This window comes from Pelophylax lessonae, assembly GCF_965119305.1.
Source record: "Pelophylax lessonae genome assembly, chromosome: 12".
Classification (NCBI taxonomy): Eukaryota; Metazoa; Chordata; class Amphibia; order Anura; family Ranidae; genus Pelophylax; species Pelophylax lessonae.
The window spans coordinates 208868870-208893354 of NC_138779.1; the positions used below are offsets into that span (position 1 = coordinate 208868870).

The following is a 24485-nucleotide window of genomic DNA, read 5'->3' on the forward strand; positions in this document are numbered from 1 at the left end:
TCAGCAGGAGATATAAAACACTCAGCCTTGTCCACTGGCATAGGGAATGGACAGGACCCGGACACTGGAGCTCCTACAGAACACAGATCCCAGCAGCACTGCAAAAAGTGTACGGGACCCAGAAATGGAGCCGCAATCGAAGGACCTCTTCCTCCTGACGTCATTTTGGTGCATGTGCAGTTGAAACACATTTTGAGGCATTCTAACCTCTTCATCAGCCTCCTGAATAAGGGTATATTAGCCTGAAGGCTAATGAAGAGGTGAGAATGCCTTGAAACATGTTTCGACAGCACATGCGCCACCAGTGACATCGGTTAGAGAAGGTCCTTTAATCGTGGCTCCGGGTTTGGTACACCTGCAGTGGTGCTGGGATCTGTGGTCTGTAGCGCCTCCCTGGTTCAGGTCCTGTACATTCCCCATGCCCGTGGCCAAGGCTGTGTGTTTTCCATCTCTTGCTAATGGTTTCCACTACACTATGTAGTGTTTGCACCTTGTTTTCTCTTTTCTAGTTGAACCATATTGAGATGCCCCCTCTTGGTTTTTGGGCTACCGACGTTTATGTAGACATTGTGGTCTTGTTATATGCACACATTTTTGGCACGACTGGGACTTTTTTATATTATATTGCTTGTGACCAATGGCATAAGCTCTCTTTGGGGTTCAGCGCCGTAGTTTCCGATATACACATACAAAATAGTTTATTTGGTCCTTACAATAATATATTTTTTTTAGGGATCACTGAAATGATTTCCAAAAAAAGTACTCGTATAGCAATAATATACTTATAAAGTACATCCATAATATTCATAATGCGATAAGGGGAAGCATTTTTAATATCTAAAAATGGGCCCCTTATTTCAGACAGAAATCTCCTATTTCCCCAGAGATCGGATGGCCAAGGTTGGTCACATGGGGTCTGAAGGTAATCATAAAGAGTCTTCTAATGTGTGTGGCCACCTGTAGGTATTATATTAAAATTGAGGGGGTTCATCCAATCAGCAGGCAAGGATCATGATGTTGCTTGCAGGTAGGAGGAGACCATCATGTTGCTACGCAATCTACAGCAGAGGTTGGGTTATATTGTAAAGAGGAACATTTTTTTAAATATGCTTGTATGCTTTCTACATGACCAAGATGTTCGGCATCTTACAATGAAAACATTGATGGATTTTAAATTAGGTGGATCCATCTATACAAGACACATCCGCTCCTGCCAGCCTATCAGCCAGTGTGATGTAACCAGTAGTATTACTGCACTGAATGTTAACACCACGCAGTCTACTTCATGTTGTGCTTTTGACAACTGTTCTGCAACCATTCTGCCAGGTAAGTCATTGTCCTACCAGAAAATTAGGGCTAGCAGTATGTGGCCATCTGGGTCCACCAGTCACTATAAGCAGCTATTGACTCAAGGATCAATAAACAAAAATGCAAGCAATAATAATAATAGATAGACAGACAGACAGATGGATGGATTAGTTGGATGGATGGATTAGTTGGATGGATGGATGGCTGGATTAGTTGGATGGGTGGATTAGTTGGATGGGTGGATTAGTTGGATGGGTGGATTAGTTGGATGGGTGGATTAGTTGGATGGGTGGATTAGTTGGATAGATGGATAGATAGATTAGTAAGATAGATGGATTAGTTGGGTAGGTTGGATAGATGGATAGATAGATTAGATGGATAGATAGTTGTATAATAGATGGGTGGAGATCGATGTCTTGTTTCTCACCAGCTCTACCATGAGCAGTGTCTAGACCTGCGTGATGGTGGACGGGAGTCTTAAGACGGACATGGACAGTTCAAGTCTTGACTAGTTCAGCAGGGACTGACCTAGATTAGAACCATGTTTGGACAGGCTGAATGTACCCAAGTTGATTGATCGATTAACATGGATACAACCAATCTGTTGGATTTTACATGCAATTAGTGCTCTCCAGTTGGGAACAGCTTCTCCCCATCCAATCCCCCCTCCGGAAGAACACAATGGCTCCATGGGAGGAATTACCCCATCAACACTGACTGTATTGTTGGGGGAATCAAATGATTTTCTTTTTTGCAACCTGTAGTTGCAGGACAGAAACTGGCTCCATCAATGGTTGGCTTAAGCATTCACCTGGCCAACTTCTTGAATAAATGTGCCCCCACATCCTAAGGGGCCCGTGTACAGCTACATAGTCTGCACGAGTGACAGGCTCTACCCTCACAATCTGAATTCTCCAAAATATATTCTTTAAAATGGGACAAGGGAAGAATGCCGGGTTTAAGTCTACCATTCACATAAGAGGTGGTGGGATGGGAAAGCATTGAGCATTTATGGCTGTTTAGTCTATGGAGAGAGGCAAGGGAGAAACCTTTCAGACACCTCCAGAACTGGGAAAAGCTAAAGTGCTCAAAAGAGCTTTGTGTCCAATCAGTTTTTCTCTTAAATCGGAGTTCCACCCAAAAGTGGAACTTCCACTCTTTTGTTTCCTCCCCCCTCTGGTGCAACATTTGGCACCTTTCAGGGGGGAGGGGGGAACGGGTTTTTGACAGGTACCCTTCCCCACTTCCGGGATGCGGCGCTGTCCCTCGGAAGCTCCGCCCCTCCTCCGCCGCCAAGCCAGTAGGAATGTACAGCAGACTTCGCGCATGCGCAGTAGGGACCCGCCTGTGAAGCTGCAAGGCTTCACTGCCGGGTTCCCTTACCGGCAATGGTGGCGGCAGCAACCGACAGCCGATTGAAACATCGGCTGCGGTGCCGACATCGCTGGACTCCAGGACAGGTAAGTGTCCTAATATTAAAAGTCAGCAGCTACAGTATGTGTACAGTATGTGTAGCTGCTGACTTTTAATTTTTGGAGGGGGAGGCGGAACTCCGCTTTAAGGAGAGTCAGTGGGTAGCATCTGCTGGGTGACCCACAGACATGACTTCATCTCTGGGAAACTATGCCTCGTTTCCACTGAGTGGTACGGTACGGTTTGGTTCAGTACGGTACGGTTCGGAATGGTACACATTACGTTTCCACTGCCAATATTACCCTTTCATGATAGGCGCGGTGTAGCAGGAAAGCTGTGATAGACGATTCTCTGTCAACCAATCAAAGTTCTGCAGAGTGTAGCTCCACCCTGTTGGTACGGTACTAATGTGCTTGGTACCCCAACGAAAGGGTACCAAAAAAGTGGTACGGTACGGTTCGGAATTAGGGTACCATTCATAATGGAAACGGCATAAATAGCGTACCGTACCGAACCGAACAGTACCAGAAAGCTCAGTGGAAACGAGCCATAAGATGACCATTCCTACCATCATACCATCAATCATACCATTGATATGATTGTACAATTTCCTTTAGGTCTACCAATATCTTTGTAAAGCGACTGCCTGCCTGATTGGATACCATCTAAATAAACTATTTAGGTAGGCCCTACAGAGATCATGCAATAAGATTGTAAAATGTATTTAAAGTTTTGGAAAGATTCCCTTAACTCTGTTCCATGCCTTTCATTTGAGCTACGTAAAACCATGGAAAAAGGGGAGCTACTTTTTCCTAGTCCCCTTTGGAGTATTCTTTAATCTCCACAGCGGGGATGAAGTAGAAAAAATGGTTTGCAGGGTGAGGGGTTGGGGGTTGAAGGGGGCAACACATGTTTCTCACACTGAGGTTTAAGGGAATAAGCTCCACTTCTGTAGTTTTAACTTCTGCCTAACCAATGACACACTATCATCTTGCTTTGGTGGACTTGACATACTTACAGTAATGCCCTTGTAGGAGCTAAAACATTTTTACTAATTTCTTTTCTTTTTTTAAGTAAAATCTTCCAACTCTGAGCTCAATGGGGTGACCTGCTCCACCTGCCAGTCGAGTTATTCCAAGTGGTGTTACGACGCACAAACTGTCCAGTGCAGAGGAGATGAGACCGTCTGCGTTCTGTATTCTGTCACCATAAATGGTTTGTAATTTTATACATTGAATCTCAGTTGGTTTATCCTAAAGCAAGGATCCGTACGTGAATTGTATGAAGGACCGTTCCTTCTAATTTGACCAGCTCCAGAAGGGGCAATATGCTCCACTACTCTCAGTAAACTCTTACAAAGTGTGTGGATATTCAATGATTTCAAACAGGAAAGTAAAACAAAAACAAGAAGTAGAGTGCTCTGTACATTATGGAGTGGGTCATGTTTGAGGATCTTAGTGTCCCAATCCATAAGAAACCAATAAGCATTTGTAGCTTCATTGATCTTACTCTAATAATTCTGGAATCGTAATCTTGGTGGGTGCAATTTGCAGGTCATCTTTGCTTCTCGAGTTTTGGCAAACGTCTCAGCAGTCAACTCATGGATTTGTCAGGAAATAGTCTCCGTTACATACAGCATGTTGGAAGGTCTGGAGCAGTGGTCTCTAAACTGTGGCCCACGAGCCAGATATGGTCCTTTACTTGCCTTTTTCAGGCCCTTGGGGCACCAATGATGGGGCACTATTCCTCCCACAAACACCAATGATGGGGCACCATTCCTCCCACAAACACCAATGATGAGGCACTATTCCTCCCACAAACACCAATGATGGGGCACTATTCCTCCCACAAACACCAATGATGGGGCACCATTCCTCCCACAAACACCAATGATGAGGCACTATTCCTCCCACAAACACCAATGATGGGGCACTATTCCTCCCACAAATACCAATGATGCGGCACCATTCCTCCCACAGGCACCAATGATGGGGCACTATTCCTCCCACAAACACCAATGATGGGGCACTATTCCTCCCACAAACACCAATGATGGGGCACCATTCCTCCCACAAACACCAATGATTGGGCACTAGTCCTCTCACAGACACCAATGATGGGGCACTATTCCTCCCACAAACACCAATGATGGGGCACCATTCCTCCCACAAACACCAATGATGGGGCACCATTCCTCCCACAAACACCAATGATGGGGCACTATTCCTGCCACAAATACCAATGATGGGGCACCATTCCTCCCACAGGCACCAATGATGGGGAACTAGTCCTCTCACAGACACCAATGATGGGGCACTATTCCTCCCACTGATACCAATGATGGGACACTATTCCTCCCACAGACACCAATGATGGGGCACCATTCCTCCCACAGACACCAATGATGGGGCACTATACCTCCCACTGATCCCAATGATGGGGCACTATTCCTCCCACAAACACCAATGATGGGGCACAATTCCTCCCACAGGCACCAATGATGGGGTACCATTCCTCCCACAAACACCAATGATGGGGCGCTATTCCTCCCACAGCCACCAATGATGGGACACTATTCCTCCCACAAACGCCTATGGTGGGGCACCATTCCTCCCACAGACACCAATGATGGGACACTATTCCTCCCACAAACACCAATGGTGGGGCACCATTCCTCCCACAGACACCAATGACGGGGCATAATTCCTCCCACAGCCACCAATGATCGGACACTATTTCTCCCACAAACACCAATCATGGGACACAATTCCTCCCTTTATTTCCAACAATGGGGCACTATTCCTCTCACTCATACCAACAATAGGTCACTATTGCTTCCACTAAAACCAATGATGGGACACTTTCTAATCCCGCTGACTACAGTCTGGCCCCCCTAAAGCCTAACGGACAGTAAACTGGCCCTTTTTTAAGAAAGTTTAGAGACCCCTGGTCTAGAGTAATGGGGTAGAACCTGCTTTAGCATCTCTACCTTGATGAATTGACAACAGTTCACACTTTCATCCATGTGAATCAGATGATGAAAGCAGTATTAAACCCAAAATCAAATAATTATTATATTGCAGCTTACCCCATTCTTAGTTGTGATGGCTGCATTCTTTTTCCTCTGATAATATGGCCCTGAGGTCTGTTGTTTTTCAAAATAACAAGCTCCCAATACTTTTGGTAACAGTGTATGTGTTGAATGGCTATACACATGATATCAGAATATTAGGAACATATATTGTGCCGAAAGTACTGGAGGAATTTCACATGGAGGATATACAGTAAATTGATCACGTGTAACCAATCACAGCTATTGTTTTTATTTTTTTTTATTTTTTTTTACAGGCAATTCATCAGCCATTCGAGGCTGTGCCCAACCAAGTGCCTGCAACAATCAAACACACAACGTCAACGGTCAAAGTATTGTCTTTCAGAGTATCTGCTCTTGTGGAGGTAATTATTACAGTCCTATTAACCCCTTTGCACACGCTTGTAATAGAATATTATATAAAATAAATTTATTGATGATATTTTAATGTAGGCTGACAAATGTAAAAAATGTAGAAAAATATGAGGCAGTACCTAAAGTAATGTAAAAGTGGGTATAACTTTTTTTATTAACCACTTGGCATTTGAGCCAATTCTGAAACTTTGCTCCTACATGTAAAAATTTTTGCTAGAAAATGACTTTGAACCCCCAAACATTATATATATATATATATATATATATATATATATATATATATATATATATATACAGTGCCTTGCAAAAGTATTCGGCCCCCTTGAACTTTGCGACCTTTTGCCACATTTCGGGCTTCAAACATAAAGATATAAAACTGTATTTTTTTGTGAAGAATCAACAACAAGTGGGACACAATCATGAAGTGGAATGAAATTTATTGGATATTTCAAACTTTTTTAACAAATAAAAAACTGAAAAATTGGGCATGCAAAATTATTCAGCCCCCTTAAGTTAATACTTTGTAGCGCCACCTTTTGCTGCGATTACAGCTGTAAGTCGCTTGGGGTATGTCTCGATCAGTTTTGCACATCGAGAGACTGAAAATTTTGCCCATTCCTCCTTGCAAAACAGCTCGAGCTCAGTGAGGTTGGATGGAGAGCGTTTGTGAACAGCAGTTTTCAGTTCTTTCCACAGATTCTCGATTGGATTCAGGTCTGGACTTTGACTTGGCCATTCTAACACCTGGCTATGTTTATTTTTGAACCATTCCATTGTAGATTTTGCTTTATGTTTTGGATCATTGTCCTGTTGGAAGACAAATCTCCGTCCCAGTCTCAGGTCTTTGCAGACTCCATCAGGTTTTCTTCCAGAATGGTCCTGTATTTGGCTCCGTCCATCTTCCCATCAATTTTAACCATCTTCCCTGTCCCTGCTGAAGAAAAGCGGGCCCAAACCATGATGCTTCCACCACTATGTTTGACAGTGGGGATGGTGTGTTCAGGGTGATGAGCTAAGTTGCTTTTACGCCAAACATAACGTTTTGCATTGTTACCAAAAAGTTCGATTTTGGTTTCATCTGAGCAGAGCCCCTTCTTCCACATGTTTGGTGTCTCCCAGGTGGCTTGTGGCAAACTTTAAACAACACTTTTTATGGATATCTTTAAGAAATGGCTTTCTTCTTGCCACTCTTCCATAAAGGCCAGATTTGTGCAGTATACGACTGATTGTTGTCCCATGGACAGAGTCTCCCACCTCAGCTGTAGATCTCTGCAGTTCATCCAGAGTGATCATGGGCCTCTTGGCTGCATCTCTGATCAGTCTTCTCCTTGTATGAGCTGAAAGTTTAGAGGGACGGCCATGTCTTCCTAGATTTGCAGTGGTCTGATACTCCTTCCATTTCAATATTATCGCTTGCACAGAGCTCCTTGGGATGTTTAAAGCTTTGGAAATCTTTTTTGTATCCAAATCCGGCTTTAAACTTCTCCACAACAGTATCTCGGACCTGCCTGGTGTGTTCCTTGTTCTTCATGATGCTCTCTGCGCTTTAAACGGACCTCTGAGACTATCACAGTGCAGGTGCATTTATACGGAGACTTGATTACACACAGGTGGATTCTATTTATCATCATTAGTCATTTAGGTCAACATTGGATCATTCAGAGATCCTCACTGAACTTCTGGAGAGAGTTTGCTGCACTGAAAGTAAAGGGGCTGAATAATTTTGCACGCCCAATTTTTCAGTTTTGTATTTGTTAACAAACTTTGAAATATCCAATAAATTTCGTTCCACTTCATGATTGTGCCCCACTTGTTGTTGATTCTTCACAAAAAATTACAGTTTTATATCTTTATGTTTGAGGCCTGAAATGTGGCAAAAGGTCGCAAAGTTCAAGGGGGCCGAATACTTTCGCAGGGCACTGTGTGTATATATATATATATATATATATATATATATATATATATATATATATATATCTATATATATCTATATCTATATATCTATTTATATATCTATACTATTCTGACGTCCGTGACAATACCTTACATGTATGGTTCAATTAACGTTTACATGTGCTTGCAGGAGTAATGTTTGTGTTCACATTTGTGCGTAAGCACGTGGGGACGGGGGCACTTTACATTTCTTTTTTCATTATTATTTATTTTAAACAAAACTTTTTTTGGAACAATTTTGTTTTTCTTGGATTAACTTTATTGCTATCACAAGGGAGAAACAACATCCCTTGTGACAGCATGGGCTGTGACAGGTCCTCTTTATGGAGAGATCTGGGGTCTATTAGGCCCCAAATCTCTCCTCTGGCCTCCAATGCAGCCAATCAGACCCAGATTGGTCTGATTGACTGCTTTCCTGGCTGCTAACAGCCAGGTAAACAAAGAGGTGGAACTGGAAGTGACAACATTCTCACCACTTCCTGTTTCCGGGGTCACAGAGAGAGAAGAACAATGTAATTTCCTCTTTCTCTGTTCTGTACAGGCATCACCGCTGGTTGCATCGCTCCTGGGCTCCGTGCTCGGATGGCAGAGACCTGGGAAAGGCTGTTCAGCCACTGGAATCACTTCTGCAGGAAAGGGAATAACCGGCTGAAAATTTGTATACGAGGATGATGCCTGTAGGTGCAGGCATCATCCCGGTATAACCGCTGAAACTCAAGGACATCCATGGTCCAAGTGGTTAACTTACATAGGCCATTCAAACTTCACATGTGGGTAGAGTAACTCTTCCTCTATAGTAACTCTTCTTCTTCTTCATTGCCAGTTAATAAAATGGATTCTAAACAGAACCAACGTGCCGCCATTGAGTTCTTGAGGAAAAAGGAGTGCAGGCCGTCTGACATCCACAGAAACCTACATAGTCTACATGGCCCTGTTGAAAAAAAGAAAAAAAGTCCATTAACCCCTTAAGCCCCAGAAGATTTTACCCCCTTCCTGACCAGGCCCTATTTTGCGATTCGGCACTGTGTGACTTTAACGGACAATTGCGCGGTCGTGCGACGCTGTACCCAATTGAAATTGACGTCCTTTTTTTCGCACAAACAGAGCTTTCTTTTGGTGGTATTTGATCACCTGTGCAATTTTTACTTTTTGCGCTATAAACAAAAAAAGAGCGTAAATTTTGAAAAAATAACAATATTTTTCAAATTTTTTTATATGAAATTCCCCCCAAAAAAATGTAAAAATCAAAATGTTTTAAAATTTTTGGCCAATTTGTTTTATGCTACATATGTTTGGTGAAAAAAAAAAATCGCAATAGGCGTATTTTGATTGGTTTGCGCAAAAGTTTTTGTGTTTACTAACTAAGGGAAAGATTTCTGTCATTTTTGGCGGGTTTTTTTTGTTAACGAGTAATGGCGGCGATCTGCAATTTTTTTTTTGCGGGACTGCGACATTGCGGCGGACAGATCGGACCCTTGACTGACATTTTTGACACTTTTGTGGGTACCAGTGACATTACTGCAGTAATCAGTGCTATAAATATGCACTGTTACTGTAAAAATGACACTGGCAGGGAAGGGGTTAATTTTATTGGAGAGGGAGGGGTGAATGTATGCCTGGTGCTTACTGACGTGTGTGGGGGGAGGTGACTGAGTGACACAGGGACAGATCGCATGTTCAGCTATGCTGAACCCTGCAATCTGACCCTGTCTGTCACTTAGGAGATCCGCCCGCTTTGTTTACACAAGCGGGCGGATCTCCACACTCGATCCCTGACGATCGGGGAAGAGCGGCGGTGATCACCGCTGCTCCTCCCCTGGCCCGACTCCCGCTGTGACTGAACACAGCGGGAGCGAGCCTCCGGCAGCGCGCGAGCGCCGCCCAGAAGGGGTGGAGTCCAGCGACGTAGGTCTACGTCGCTGGACCATAACGAGCCACATTGCCGCAGTAGCAGCAATGTGAGCGGTCGTAAAGTGGTTAAATAAGGGCAACACTTTATTTTTTAGTTTTGGATAGAGGGGAAGTAGATTAGAACACTTGTCAGTTTTTATTGTTGCCTGTACCCCCATTAGGGAGATTCATGCTCTGTATTTGTTCTGTTTACCGTTATCATTTAAAATGAAAGTAAAAGAAAATCCCACATTTTGGGTCTGATTGGCTGACAGCCAGGTAAAAGTTTTCATTGAAAGTAAAAGTAAAACTTTCAAATGAAACTTTCGATGATATTGGTAAACATAACTAGTGAAAGTAAAAGAAAATCCCACATTTTGGGTTGTCTCCAGAAAAGTAATAGAGGGGAAGTCTTCCAATGGGGACACTAGTTTTGGTGACCTGGGGGTCCCCAAGAGATTCCTTTAATTTGCAGGGATTTCCTCTCACTTCCTGTTTGTCTATGGGACAGGTAGTGAAGGTAAATCTCCCCAATGGGACAAAGATGGCAAAAATAAACCTTTTAGGGGTTATGACCCTCCCCCTCACTCTATCCAAAATGGAAAAAAAAGTGTTGCCTATAGTTCTACTTTAAAGAAGTGGAAACCAGCACTGAAGAAAAACCATGCAGTGGAAGACCATCAACTGTGACCACTGACATGAATTGTCAGCGAGTGGAACTCAATGATGGCGCATTGTTTCTGCCTGGAATTCATTTTTTGCCTGTAATCAAAAAGAGGAAGGGTTACTATAGGGCAGCCTTTCTCAACACAGAGGAACCTTTGAAATAACATTCTGGTTAGGAGCCCTACTAAACTAAAAATTACTATATATACAACTCATTATACATTAGTGTGATGGTCAGTGGGAAGAATGCTCTTTAGACTTTTGGTCATTGGGAAGAATTAACCCCTTTACAGATAGCTAAAAAAAGATCAATGGTGTCAGTGGGAAGTTATCTGAGAGGCAGATTTTGCTCATTGCACAATGACCCCCTAGCAACCTCTGGAGGAACATTAGGGCTCCATGGAACCCTGGTTGAGAAACTCTGGTCTAGAGGAAAATTTACTCTACCAACATGTGAAACTTGAATGACCAATCTAAGTTAATAAAAAAATATGCCCATTTTTGCATTTCTTTTGAATAGAAGATTTAGAGGTAGTTATTTCAGATAAATGCAAAATGAGCAAACAGTCTAAAAGCAGTGGAAAAAGAGAACAGAATTCTAGGATGCATCGCTAGAGGGGTCACCAGTAGGAGGAAGGAGGTCCTGATTCCTCTATATAGAACTTTACATCACTAGAGAGGTCACCAGCAGGAGGAAGGAGGTCCTGATTCCTCAATATAGATCTTTATATCACTGGAGAGATCTCCAGCAGGAGGAAGGAGGTCCTGATTCCCCATATAGATCTTTATATCACTAGCGGGATCACCAGCAGGAGGAAGGAGGTTCTGATTCCTCTATATAGATCTTCATATGCTTATAAGGGTCACCAGCAGGAGGAAGGAGATCATGATTCCTCTATATAGATTTTTATATCACTAGAGGGATCACCAGCAGGAGGAAGGAGGTCCTGATTCCTCTATATAGATCTTTATATCACTAGAGAGGTCACCAGCAGGAGAAAGGAGGTCCAAATTCCCCTATAGAGATCTTTATATCACTAGAGGGGTCACCAGCAGGAGGAAGGAGGTTCTGATTCCTCTATATAGATCTTTAGTGAGACCTCATTTAGAATATTGTGTCCAGTTCTAGAGACCTCACTTACAGAAAGATATTCATAAAATGGAACGAGTCCAGAGACGGGTAACAAAAATGGTGAAAGGTTTGGGGATAAAACATATAGAGAGCGACTTCAGGAACTTAATATGTACAATCTGGAGGAAAGAAGGGAAAGGGGAGACATGATTGAAACCTTTACACACAACAAGGGGGTGAATAAGGTTCAGAAGGGCACTATATAACTAGAGTGGTCACCAGAAGGAGGAAGGATGTTATAATTCCTCTATATAGATCTTTATATCACTAGAGAGGTCACCAGCAGGAGAAAGGAGGTCCAAATTCCCCTATAGAGATCTTTATATCACTACAGGGGTCACCAGCAGGAGGAAGGAGGTGCCGATTCCTCTATATAGATTTTTATATCACTAGAGGGGTCACCAGCAGGAGGAAGGAGGTTATAATTCCTCTATAAAGATCTTTATATCACTAGAAGGATCACCGGCAGGAGGAAGGAGGTCCTGATTCCTCTATATAGATCTTTATATCACTAGAGGGATCACCAGCAGGAGGAAGGAGGTCCTGATTCCTCTATATAGATCTTTATATCACTAGAGGGATCACCAGCAGGAGGAAGGAGGTCCTGATTCCTCTATATAGATCTTTATATCACTAGAGGGATCACCAGCAGGAGGAAGGAGGTCCTGATTCCTCTATATAGATCTTTATATCACTAGAGGGATCACCAGCAGGAGGAAGGAGGTCCTGATTCCTCTATATAGATCTTTAGTGAGACCTCATTTAGAATATTGTGTCCAGTTATAGAGACCTCACTTACACTTAAGATATTCATAAAATGGAACGATTCCAGAGACTGGTAACAAAAATGGTGAAAGGTTTGGGGGATAAAACATATCGAGAGCGACTTTAGGAACTTAATATGTACAATCTGGAGGAAAGAAGGGAAAGGGGAGACATGACTGAAACCTTTACACACATCAAGGGGGTGAATACGGTTCAGAAGGGCAGTTTTTTCAATAAATAACCAAAATGAAGAATACGGGGACATGACCTCAAGCTAACAGGAGGAAAGTTCATAATTAATCTTAGAAAGTATTATTCTAATGAAAGGGTAGTTGATGCTTGGAATAAACTACCAGCTGAGGTAGTGAGACATTCAACAGTAAATGACTTCAAAGATGCTTGGGAAAAAGATAGATCTGTACTCAGACAATAAACAAAAAAAATAAAATAAATAAATAAAAAATGGGCAAAAAAAAAATGAGCAGACTCAATGGACTACTCTGTCTTTTTCTGCTGTCACTTTTCTATGTTTCTATGTAAAGAAACCTCCAGGCTGCATGTGATCAATATATACAGTGATATCTAATGTAGGGATTATTTGATTTGGAGCCACTTATCGATCGTCAGTTGGGTCCAGAGCGGTCAGGGACAGCTTGGTCTGACAGGTAGTAGTAGCCAGCTATCTGTTGAACGTAGAGCATAGGTTAAGGTTTCGTCATATTAGGCATTATCCATTATAATCTACAGAGTACAGTTGGCAAGGCATTATTTAGTTACACGTGACTTGTACGTAGCATGATACCAAGCTCATAGACTTGCAGTAAAAGAGAGAAAACTGCAACAATACAAATACGGCTAAGCAGGAGGTAGAACCTGCATTTCACAAAAGAACTGTAATCTCTATGTCACCAATGGGAGGTAGAAGACTGTCACTAAGAAGCAGGCTCTAGCAGTACCTGGTTTTCTCCAGAGCCACTGTAGATGGCGCTAGCATGTAACCTTTAGGATTGCCTAACTGGTGACAGCTGATAGTTCAGACAGGACCAGAAAACAATTATCAGAAACAAGATCAGGGCTGACAAGCGTATTCGAAGAACAAGTAGTAGGCAGTACACAGTCAGAGTCATAGCCAGAGGCAACTTGAAATAGTGCATTTACGAAGCTTAGCTGAGAACCTTTCTGAGTACAAGCCAAGTTGTAAACAGGAGATTAGGTCTATTATTCACAAAAGTGGCATAACATTATCAGACACCTTTGATCAGTCCTTACAGATGTAGCACCCTCCTAGGTAGGTGCTAGGTAAGGTAAAAGCTAGCATCTCCATTTGCTTATCAGGGGAGCCTGATCAGTAGTTAGGCCTGTTGCATGTGTCCATGTGTGATTCATCTGGGAGGAGGGAGTGTCCCCACTGTATCCAATAGGGGAGCCTGTTGGACAGTGGAGGAAACCCAGCCAGTGACACACAGGCTTTGTAACTATCCCATTGGGTTGGCACAAGCAGTGTTGCATCCTGGGATATGTTATAAAAGCCAAGAGCACATGTGACAGGGTGTCTTTGGGCAGAAAGCCAGGTCCCAGGAGGAGGGTGATGGCTGTCTCTCCTCCTGTCTGTATGGAAGGTGGTCACAGGCGGTCAGCGTAGTGAGCCAAAAGTGTGGTGCTGAGCCAGGACGTCCAGTGGATGCTGATAAACGGAGCTGAAGGCAGAGCAACATTGGGAAAAACAGTGTCTGTGAGTATCGGGAAACTTCACAGGAAGGGGACCACTCCAGTGAGAGTCAGTGGATGGGAGCTAGCACACACAGCAAGTGAGAAAGGGGGTGTCAAGTTAGGACCCTGAAGAGAAACAAAATCAGGATCATATTCTTTATCTTCACTTCAGTTCTAAGGTGAAGCAGCGGCCTTGCCACACACTACAGCTAGTTGTCCTCGGATTTGTGCATAGTTCACAGTTGGAGTATCCCACTCATCCCTTCTCCCATCCCAGTTCTAAATAAAACACAAAAAACCAAATACCCTGGACTGTTCATTATCTGAGTCAAGTATCTAAAGTGAAAAGTTTCCACAGACTGTTGCTACGGGTAACCCAGGGGAGTCCAGAAAGTGCAATTCTCAGCAGTCCTCTAGGGGGCAGTGCAACACATATAACAATCGAGACAGTGGCAGTGCAGATTCCCCATGCTCCCCTTCCTCCCTTCTGTCTCCTGCCTCTGAGCTAGTGAGTACACTAAGGTAAGGGGGACTTAGATGTAAGGGGTGCTCTGCGGACTCTGATGTAAGGGAAGCTTTGGGAATCCTGAATTAAGGGGGAATGCTGAGAACTATGATGTAAGTGGGGGCTTTGGAGAGCAAAACCCCCCTTACATCAGAGTTCCTTTTTACACCAGGGTCCGCAGCATTCCCCCTTAAAAATGTTTTTTTGCTGTGCTCTGTTGTATTTGGGTTTCGGGATGGGAATCCTAGAGTACACCCAGGAGTTTGAACACCTCTGTGCACAAATGCTGGCTACTGGCTGATTATAACATTGCATATGTCATTAGCAAATATAGTCACAAATATGCACACCTATATTTACAAACTACACATACAAGGCTGTATAATCCTACAGGTCGTGGTGAGAAGGGTCTAATGGATTTAAAAAGCCCTCCAACTAAATCAGTGCATAGCACAATAAAACCTACTAGAAGGATGAAGGCACCCACATGTCTCAATCCATTCCCTATCCTAAAAATAAGAGGACTAGTCCTTACTTCACTTCATTCCTATGCCCCATCAGCAAGATTTCCATCCAGAACTGCCACAATTTAGTACATTTACAGCATAATATTATAAAGCTTTTTATTCCAAACTGCATACAGCTGCTTGAGGCTCTTTGACCATCATCAGTGCAGTGTATGGAAACCATGGCTTCTTGATGTAGGGCTTGGGTTCAAAGAGACCAGTATAACCAAACAGGTTATGGTGAAAAGGAACTAAAGAAATCAATAAATGCCTTCCAACCGAATCGGTGCATAGCGCAATAAAGTCTTCTTTTTGCCCAACATCTTAAAATGAGGAATAATCCTCCTATTCTTGGGAGATGTGATAGAATGCAACATGTGAATTCCCTCTGGAAAAATATGAAAAGTGGCAATGTCTGTATCTACCCATAAGTTCACCACTGTGAAGAAGAGCATACAGACATAAGACCACAATAATGGGACTTTGAAGGCAATGACATATGTGGCAAGAATAGATGATATAAACGAAACAGTTTAACCACTTTACCACCGGAGCATTTTGCTGTCTTACGTCTGGGCCACTTTTTGCGATTCGGCGCTGTGCGAATTTAACTGACAATTGCGCGGTCGTGCGACGCTGTACCCAAACGAAATTGACGTCCTTTTTTTCCCACAAACAGAGCTTTCTTTTGGTGGTATTTGATCACCTGTGCGACTTTTACTTTTTGCGCTATAAACAAAAAAAGAGCGTTTATTTTGAAAAAATAATAATATTTTTAACATTTTTTTATATGAAATTCCCCACAAAAAAGATGTAAAAAACAATTTTTTTTAAAATTTTTGGCCAATTTGTTTTCTGCTACATATGTTTGGTAAAAAAAAATCGCAATAAGCGCATTTTGATTGGTTTGCGCAAAAGTTATTGCGTTTACTAACAAAGGGAAAGATTTCTGTCATTTTTGGTGGTTTTTTTTTTAACGTGTAATGGCGGCGATCTGCGATTTTTTTTTTGCGGGACTGCGACATTGCGGCGGACAGATCGGACCCTTGACTGACATTTTTGATACTTTTGGGGGTACCAGTGACATTACTGCAGTAATCAGTCCTATATATATGCACTGTTACTGTAAAAATGACACTGGCAGGGAAGGGGTTAATTTTATTGGAGATGGAGGGGTTAATGTATGCCTGGTGCTTACTGACGTGTGGGGGGGGGGGGGAGGTGACTGTGTGAGACAGGGACAGATCGGATGTCCAGCTATGCTGAACACTCCGATCTGTCACTCCCTGTCACTGAGGAGATCCGCCCGCTCTGTTTACACAGGCGGGCGGATCTCCACACTAGATCCCCGACGATCGGGGCAGAGCAGCGGCGATCGCCGCTGCTCCTCCCCTGGCCCGACTCCCGCTACAGGGGAGGAGTCTGGCGACGTAGGTCTACGTCGTCAGACGGGATCGTGCCACTTTACCGCAGTACTATTCCAGTACTCAGCGGTAAAGTGGTTAAAAGATATAACTTTATTGAAAATTTGACGGAGTCAATAACTTTAAAATCAATGATAAAAAATTACCATCATAAATTAGCAGTATGTACAAATACAAAAGATAGTAATATGAACCAAGAGATACAGTAATGGGGTCACCAGGGTCCTACATGTTTCGCCCCCATAGCGGGCTTCTTCAGGGACCAATAATGGTTGTGACCTCTTCAATGGTTCAATGATTCAAACTCTAAATATGCATCCATTGACAGCGATAGTGATCCTAGTATGTGTGTACAGCCAGGGGGATGACCCAGCCCAAGTCATAACATGACGAGGGATAATGTGTCCTCCAACTATGGCAGATACTGGACCGGGCTAAGGTCGACAGCAGACCGAAAATGCCAAAGAAGAGACAAGAAGAATAAAAGATTGCAGCCTCATGGCTCAAAGGGAATTTCTTCCATTATAACAATCGGCATAGTGGGAAGCCCGCAGCGTCCAGTAGTCTTTATAATATTATGCTGGAATTTTTTATTCTTCTTGTCTCTTCTTCTGCATTTTCGGTCTGCTGTCGACCTTAGCTCGGTCCAGTATCTGCCATAGTTGGAGGACACATTATCCCTCGTCATGTTATGACTTGGGCTGGGTCATCCCCCTGGCTGTACACACATACTAGGATCACTATCGCTGTCAATGGATGCATATTTAGAGTTTGAATCATTGAACCATTAAAGAGGTCACAACCATTATTGGTCCCTGAAGAAGCCCGCTATGGGGGCGAAACATGTAGGACCCTGGTGACCCCATTACTGTATCTCTTGGTTCATATCACTATCTTTTGTATCTGTACATACTGCTATTTATTTCACAGTGGTGAACTTATGGGTAGATACAGACATTGCCACTTTTCATATTTTTCCAGTATTTCAATTAGGGAAGTGGCAGTGACAGGTGGCTGAAGGTGAACCGGTGCTGGCTTTCTAAACAATTCTCCGTGTGAATTCTCTCTGTTCTACGAAAATTTTGCTGTGCTCCCAACAATACATAGAAAGCCTTTCTGAAAACATTAACACTTATGCAAAAGACATAAAAAGGTGATAATATTCCTATGTATGTAACAGTAACACAATTAAAAAATGACCTTATAATGGCTATAGGCTACGTATAAACCCATCTGTTAATGTTATTTTTTTCGAAAATGTTAATACGTTGTTATTTATACTGCAGCCAATGCCAGCAACACCTATTGCCCAGGAACGAATGTAACCTGCCCTGGTGGCACTATATGTAGCACTGTCCGTGCCCTAACAAGGATGGGTAAGTTGGAGAAACACAAAGTATTTACCATATCCATGGCAGGTCCACTTTAATAATTATTGCTACTTGGTTCTGACATTCTACACAGGTGATGCCAGTCTTGAAAGATATACCAGCACATGTTCACCTATACACCAGTGTGGGGTCGCTGGTAGTGCTACATTCCTCAAAGGCACAGTGCAGCTTGTAACCCTCTGCTCCACCAACAACTGCAACCTACCTAATGCTGAATGTAAGTGATCACCTAAAGATATTATCATACATGGTACACCTAGAGATATTGTCATACATGGTACGCCTAGAGATATTATCATACATGGTACACCTAGAGTTATTGTCATACATGGTACACCTAGAGATATTGTCATACATGGTACACTTAGAGATATTGTCATACATGGTACACCTAGAGATATTATCATACATGGTACACCTAGAGTTATTGTCATACATGGTACACCTAGAGTTATTGTCATACATGGTACACCTAGAGATATTATCATACATGGTACGCCTAGAGATATTGTCATACATGGTACACCTAGAGATATTGTCATACATGGTACACTTAGAGATATTGTCATACATGGTACACCTAGAGTTATTATCATACATGGTACACCTAGAGATATTGTCATACATGGTACACCTAGAGATATTATCATACATGGTACGCCTAGAGATATTGTCATACATGGTACACCTAGATATATTATCATACATGGTACACCTAGACATATTATCATACATGGTACACCTAGATATATTGTCATACATGGTACACCTAGAATTATTGTCATACATGGTACACCTAGAGATATTGTCATACATGGTACACCTAGAGTTATTGTCATACATGGTACACCTAGAGATATTGTCATACATGGTACACCTAGAGATATTGTCATACATGGTACACCTAGAGTTATTGTCATACATGGTACACCTAGAGATATTATCATACATGGTACACCTAGATATATTATCATACATGGTACACCTAGAGATATTATCATACATGGTACACCTAGAGATATTATCATACATGGTACACCTAGAGATATTGTCATACATGGTACACCTAGAGTTATTATCATACATGGTACACCTAGAGATATTATCATACATGGTACACCTAGAGATATTATCATACATGGTACACCTAGAGTTATTATCATACATGGTACACATAGAGTTATTGTCATACATGGTACACCTAGAGTTATTGCAATACATGGTACACCTAGAGATATTGTCATACATGGTACACCTAGAGTTATTGTCATACATCGTAAACCTAGAGATATTATCATACATGGTACACCTAGATATATTATCATATATAGTACACCTAGATATATTATCATATATAGTACACCTAGATATATTATCATACATGGTACACCCAGAGATATTATCATATATAGTACACCTAGATATATTATCATATATAGTACACCTAGATACATTGTCATACATGGTACACCCAGAGATATTATCATATATAGTACACCCAGAGATATTATCATATATAGTACACCCAGAGATATTATCATATATAGTACACCTAGAGATATTATCATATATAGTACACCTAGAGATATTATCATACATGGTACACCCAGAGATATTATCATATATAGTACACCTAGAGATATTATCATACATGGTACACCCAGAGATATTATCATATATAGTACACCTAGATATATTATCATATATAGTACACCCAGAGATATTATCATATATAGTACACCTAGATACATTGTCATACATGGTACACCCAGAGATATTATCATACATGGTACACCTAGAGATATTATCATATATAGTACACCTAGAGATATTATCATATATAGTACACCCAGAGATATTATCATATATAGTACACCTAGAGATATTATCATACATGGTACACCCAGAGATATTATCATACATGGTACACCTAGAGATATTATCATATATAGTACACCTAGAGATATTATCATATATAGTACACCTAGAGATATTATCATATATAGTACACCCAGAGATATTATCATATATAGTACACCTAGATATATTATCATATATAGTACACCTAGATATATTATCATATATAGTACACCCAGAGATATTATCATATATAGTACACCTAGATACATTGTCATACATGGTACACCCAGAGATATTATCATACATGGTACACCCAGAGATATTATCATATATAGTACACCCAGAGATATTATCATATATAGTACACCTAGAGATATTATCATACATGATACACCTAGATATATTATCATACATGGTACACCTAGATATATTGTCCTCACAACGTTTTCTTTATTCAAATATAAAAGTTATCTATGCAGAGGTTCACAGTTTGTCAAATACTTCCAGTAAGAATTTCGTAGCACTTGATTTTATGTGCTTTTACCTGCTAGTTTTTTTTAAGTCTCTCTTTAATTGATCTTCATTGATTTTTATGGTCTTTGTGGTCTTTTCCCTTAAAGTTTCTGAAGACAGTTCAGTTAAAAATGGAATGAAGTGTCAAAACTGCATGGCACAAGACACCGACTGCAGCACTTCAGAAAGAATAGAATGTAGAGGGAACGAGGAGTCGTGTTTCTTCCAGGCTTCGGATCTAACAGGTAAAGAAAACCAAACCCTATAGGGGCTTATTTCTAAAGACATAAATGTGACATTCATCAAACATTCACCATAGATGAATCAATTACTATGATTTAAAACTCACACAAGATACACCTGCAGTGAATGTTTTGGGAATGTCACATTCACTGCTTTAAATATACCCCACTATAGTTTGCTAACTGTCTAATTCTTGTTCTTGAGAGTCATATTACTGGTTTTGACAAAAACAAAGTCAATAAAATTAAAGTAGAACTTTACCCGCCACAGCTTGATAAAAAAAATAATGTTTTTTAGCAAAGAACATACATTTCACATTAATAATTATGCTACCAACATGAGTGTGTGCTGTAAATTCCCCCAATGTTGCTCCTGTTTATTCTAACCGGAGGCTGCCATTTTGCTGAAGCCCAGAGCCCCTGAGCAGCAGTAAATCTTTAAGCTGTCAGCAGATCAGTCTCTACATTTTCCACATAGTGCCCAAATAAGAGAGTAACTGAGCATGTGCAGATCAGGGTGAGACAGTGTATTACTGGACTTTAAATAGTAGATGTACTTATGTTTAACCAGTTGCCTATTGCCTAACGCAGATATACTGCATCAGGCTGGCTCGGCTGCGTGAACCGACGCCACCCCTCCAGCCGCCTTTCGCCGCTCCACCTGGGTCCAGCCGACACGTCCACTAGCTGGCCGGAGTCCCAAACAAAGCTGGAATCGGCTTCGATCGGGTCTCTGATGTAGTAACCCCACCCCGTCACAATGTCACTTCCGGTTTACTTGGAAGCCAACGGCGCCGATTCAAAAAAATCCAAAGTATTCAAAAATTGCAGTGGAGGGGTTTGGGGTCTTTTAGACCCCCGATCACTCCATAAAGAGTACCTGTCACTGCATATTGCTGTCACAAGGGAGGTTTACATTTCTTGTGACAGCAATAAAAGTAATCAGAATTTTTAAAAGGAACAGTGTAAAAATAATTAAAAAAGAAAAAATAGATAGGACAATTTTTTTTAAAGCGCTCCCGTCCCCACGTGCTCGTGCGCCAAAGAAAATGGATGGGTAAGTTGCGCCAGTAATTTGTAAACAGTGTTCAAATCACACATGTGAGATATTGCCACGATCGTCAGAGCAAAAGCAATAATTCTATCTCCAGACCTCCTCTGTTAACGTCAGGGCTTTTTTTCAGCGGGAACGCGGGGGAACGCAGTTCCGGCACCTCCATGTATACAGTGGCAGGGGATAGTGGGAGTGCTGAAGGGTCCAATGAAGCCAGCTGTCAGGGATCTATTGTAACAATAGACAGTCCCCCAGCAAAAATGGACCCACTAGCAACATGAGACACCACCCATCTTATGTTGCTACTGGGTCAATTGTTGCTGGGAGGGATCTACTGTTGAGGAAGGGGTCTTATATTGCTTGCTGTTGGAGGGTCTGTTATTGCTGGCTGCTGGGGGAATCTATTATTTCTGGCTTCTAGGGGATCTAATCTTGGGGGGGTTTATTATTGAGGGAGGGGTGTATTGTTTATGAGGGGGGGGGGGTCTTATGTTGCTGGGAACAATCTACTGTTGAGGAGATGTCTATTGTTGCTGGCTGCTGGAGGGTCTATTATTGCTGGCTGCTGGGGGAATCTATTATTTCTGGCTTCTAGGGGATCTAACCTTGGGGGGGTTTATTATTGAGGGAGGGGTGTATTGTTTATGAGGGGGGGGGGGGTCTTATGTTGCTGTTGCTGGGAACAATCTACTGTTGAGGAGATGTCTATTGTTGCTGGCTGCTGGAGGGTCTATTATTGCTGGCTGCTGGGAGATCTATTGTTGCTGGTGGGGGGTCTATTGTTCCTGGGGTTGGTCAGTTTTGAGGCAGTATTGTATTGCAAGCGGTCTATTGTTTCGGTGGGGGGGGTCTATTATTGTTGGGGGTGTCTATTATTGCTGGGGGAATCTATTTTTGCTGGGGGGGGGGGCTATTGTTGCTGGCTGCATGGGATCCATTTTACTGCCTTTCTTATTATAATTTCCAAATTTCATACAGATTTACCAATTAACGATACTTGGTTCTGTTCTAAAAGAGTTGGTACTGGGAGGTGGGTATGAGGTGGAAACAAGGGGCGGTGCTTGGAGGTAGGTAGGGGCAGAGACAAGGGGTGACTTGTGAGAGGGGAGTTCCTGCACCTATTCTCTGAGTTATGCGTTGACCATGGAGATTTGGAAGTTCCATAGTTTGTCGTCATTCCATGAGTGCGTGCCATTTTAAACTGTAACATGTTAGGTATCTATTTACTCAGCGTAACATCATCTTTCACCCATATACAAAAGAATTTGGGCTTACTTTACTGTGTAGTTTTTTTTAAATTCAGTAAAAAAAATGTTTTTTTTTTTAAAAAATTGCGTTTCAAAGACTGCTGCGCAAATACCGCGTGACATAAAATATTGCAACAGCTGCCTTTTTTTCTCCAGATTCTTTGCTAAAGAAATTGTATATAATGTTTAGGGGGTTCTAAGTAATTTTCTAGCAAAAAAATACTGATTTTAACTTGTAAGCAACAAATGTCAGAAATAGGCCTGGTCTTGAATTGGTAAAGCATTTCTGAGCAGCGATGTGCTCAGGAACAGCAGCTCTTGGGTTCTCTACCTTTCCTAAATGGCTGAGACGCAGCAGCGTGAGCTCCTGTTGCTATCAATCTCAGCCAGTGAGAAGGGAGCCAAGGGCAGAGCTGAGCCGTGCTCTGTGTGTCTCATAGACACACAGAGGTGGCTCGGGAGTGAGCACACATGAGTGCCCCCAGAGGAAACAGCTTGCTCTGGAGGAGCTCAGCAGGAGGGAGGAGCCAGAAGTGCCGGCAGGGGACACAAGAAAAAGAGAATCAGGGCTGCTCTGTGCAAAACCAGAGCAGGTAAGTATATAATGTTTGTTATTTAGAAAATAAAGCAGAACCTTTAGAGCCGGTTCACACTGAGGCGACACGACTCCTTACTACTTCGGGGGCGACTTGTGCATTAAATTGCACCACAACTTCGGAGCGACTTGCAGGGACTTCACATAATGGAAGTCTATGCAAGTCGCTCCGAGGTCGCCCCAAAATAGTACAGGACCCTTTTTCTAAGACTTGTGTCGCTCCTATTAGAACGGGTCCTGTAGCGGTCAATGGACCGCGAGGGAGCGCGACTTGTCAGGCTGATAAGTCGCCTGACAACAAGTCGCGCTAGTGTGAACCGGCTCTTACAGTCACTGTAATGTTCATAGAGTAATTCTTGGGTGAACTTCCACTTTAAAGTTGGAAATCCCCAATGGTTTAATGATGTAATGTATGCCTTTTGTGATTTTCCCAACAGAAATTACATCTGCTAAGACTGCCATCCGAGGCTGCAGCACGAGAAACATCTGCCAACTCGGCCCCCAGACTTACAACGCCCTTGGGATTGCATCAAATGTGAAATACGTTTGCTCTAGCGGAATCAAACATTTTCCCCCAAGTTTCTTCACTTTGTTTGTTTTGTATACTTTAACCCTGAAGTATTTGTTTTAACGCCATTGTGGTATTGGTAAAAATGTGCTCAGAACTCAAGGATTCAAGGTTCCACTTCTATCTGGACTCCAACTAAAAATATGTCTTTGTTAGGGGACATCAAAAATGTGCTTCCCAACAGATAACAAGGAATTCAAAAACTTGCTCTCTCTCATCCTTTGGGGACCTCAAAAACACACATAGGATACTGGTTTTGGATTATGCTATTGGAATT

The 24485-nt window shown here is 42.2% G+C and overlaps 1 protein-coding gene across 1 annotated transcript in view; it reads left to right on the forward strand.

Moving 5' to 3' along the window:
• The window catches only part of LOC309569012 (uncharacterized protein), a gene marked incomplete at both ends in the record, with an annotated part of 150319 nt that extends 126048 nt beyond the window's left edge, over positions 1–24271 (forward strand). Inside the window, 2 exon segments of the mRNA XM_082274772.1 lie at positions 20610–20747; positions 24078–24271. Of these exon segments, the coding sequence (XP_082130898.1) occupies positions 20610–20747; positions 24078–24271 (332 nt within the window).
• Positions 24272–24485: the final 214 nt, after the last annotated feature.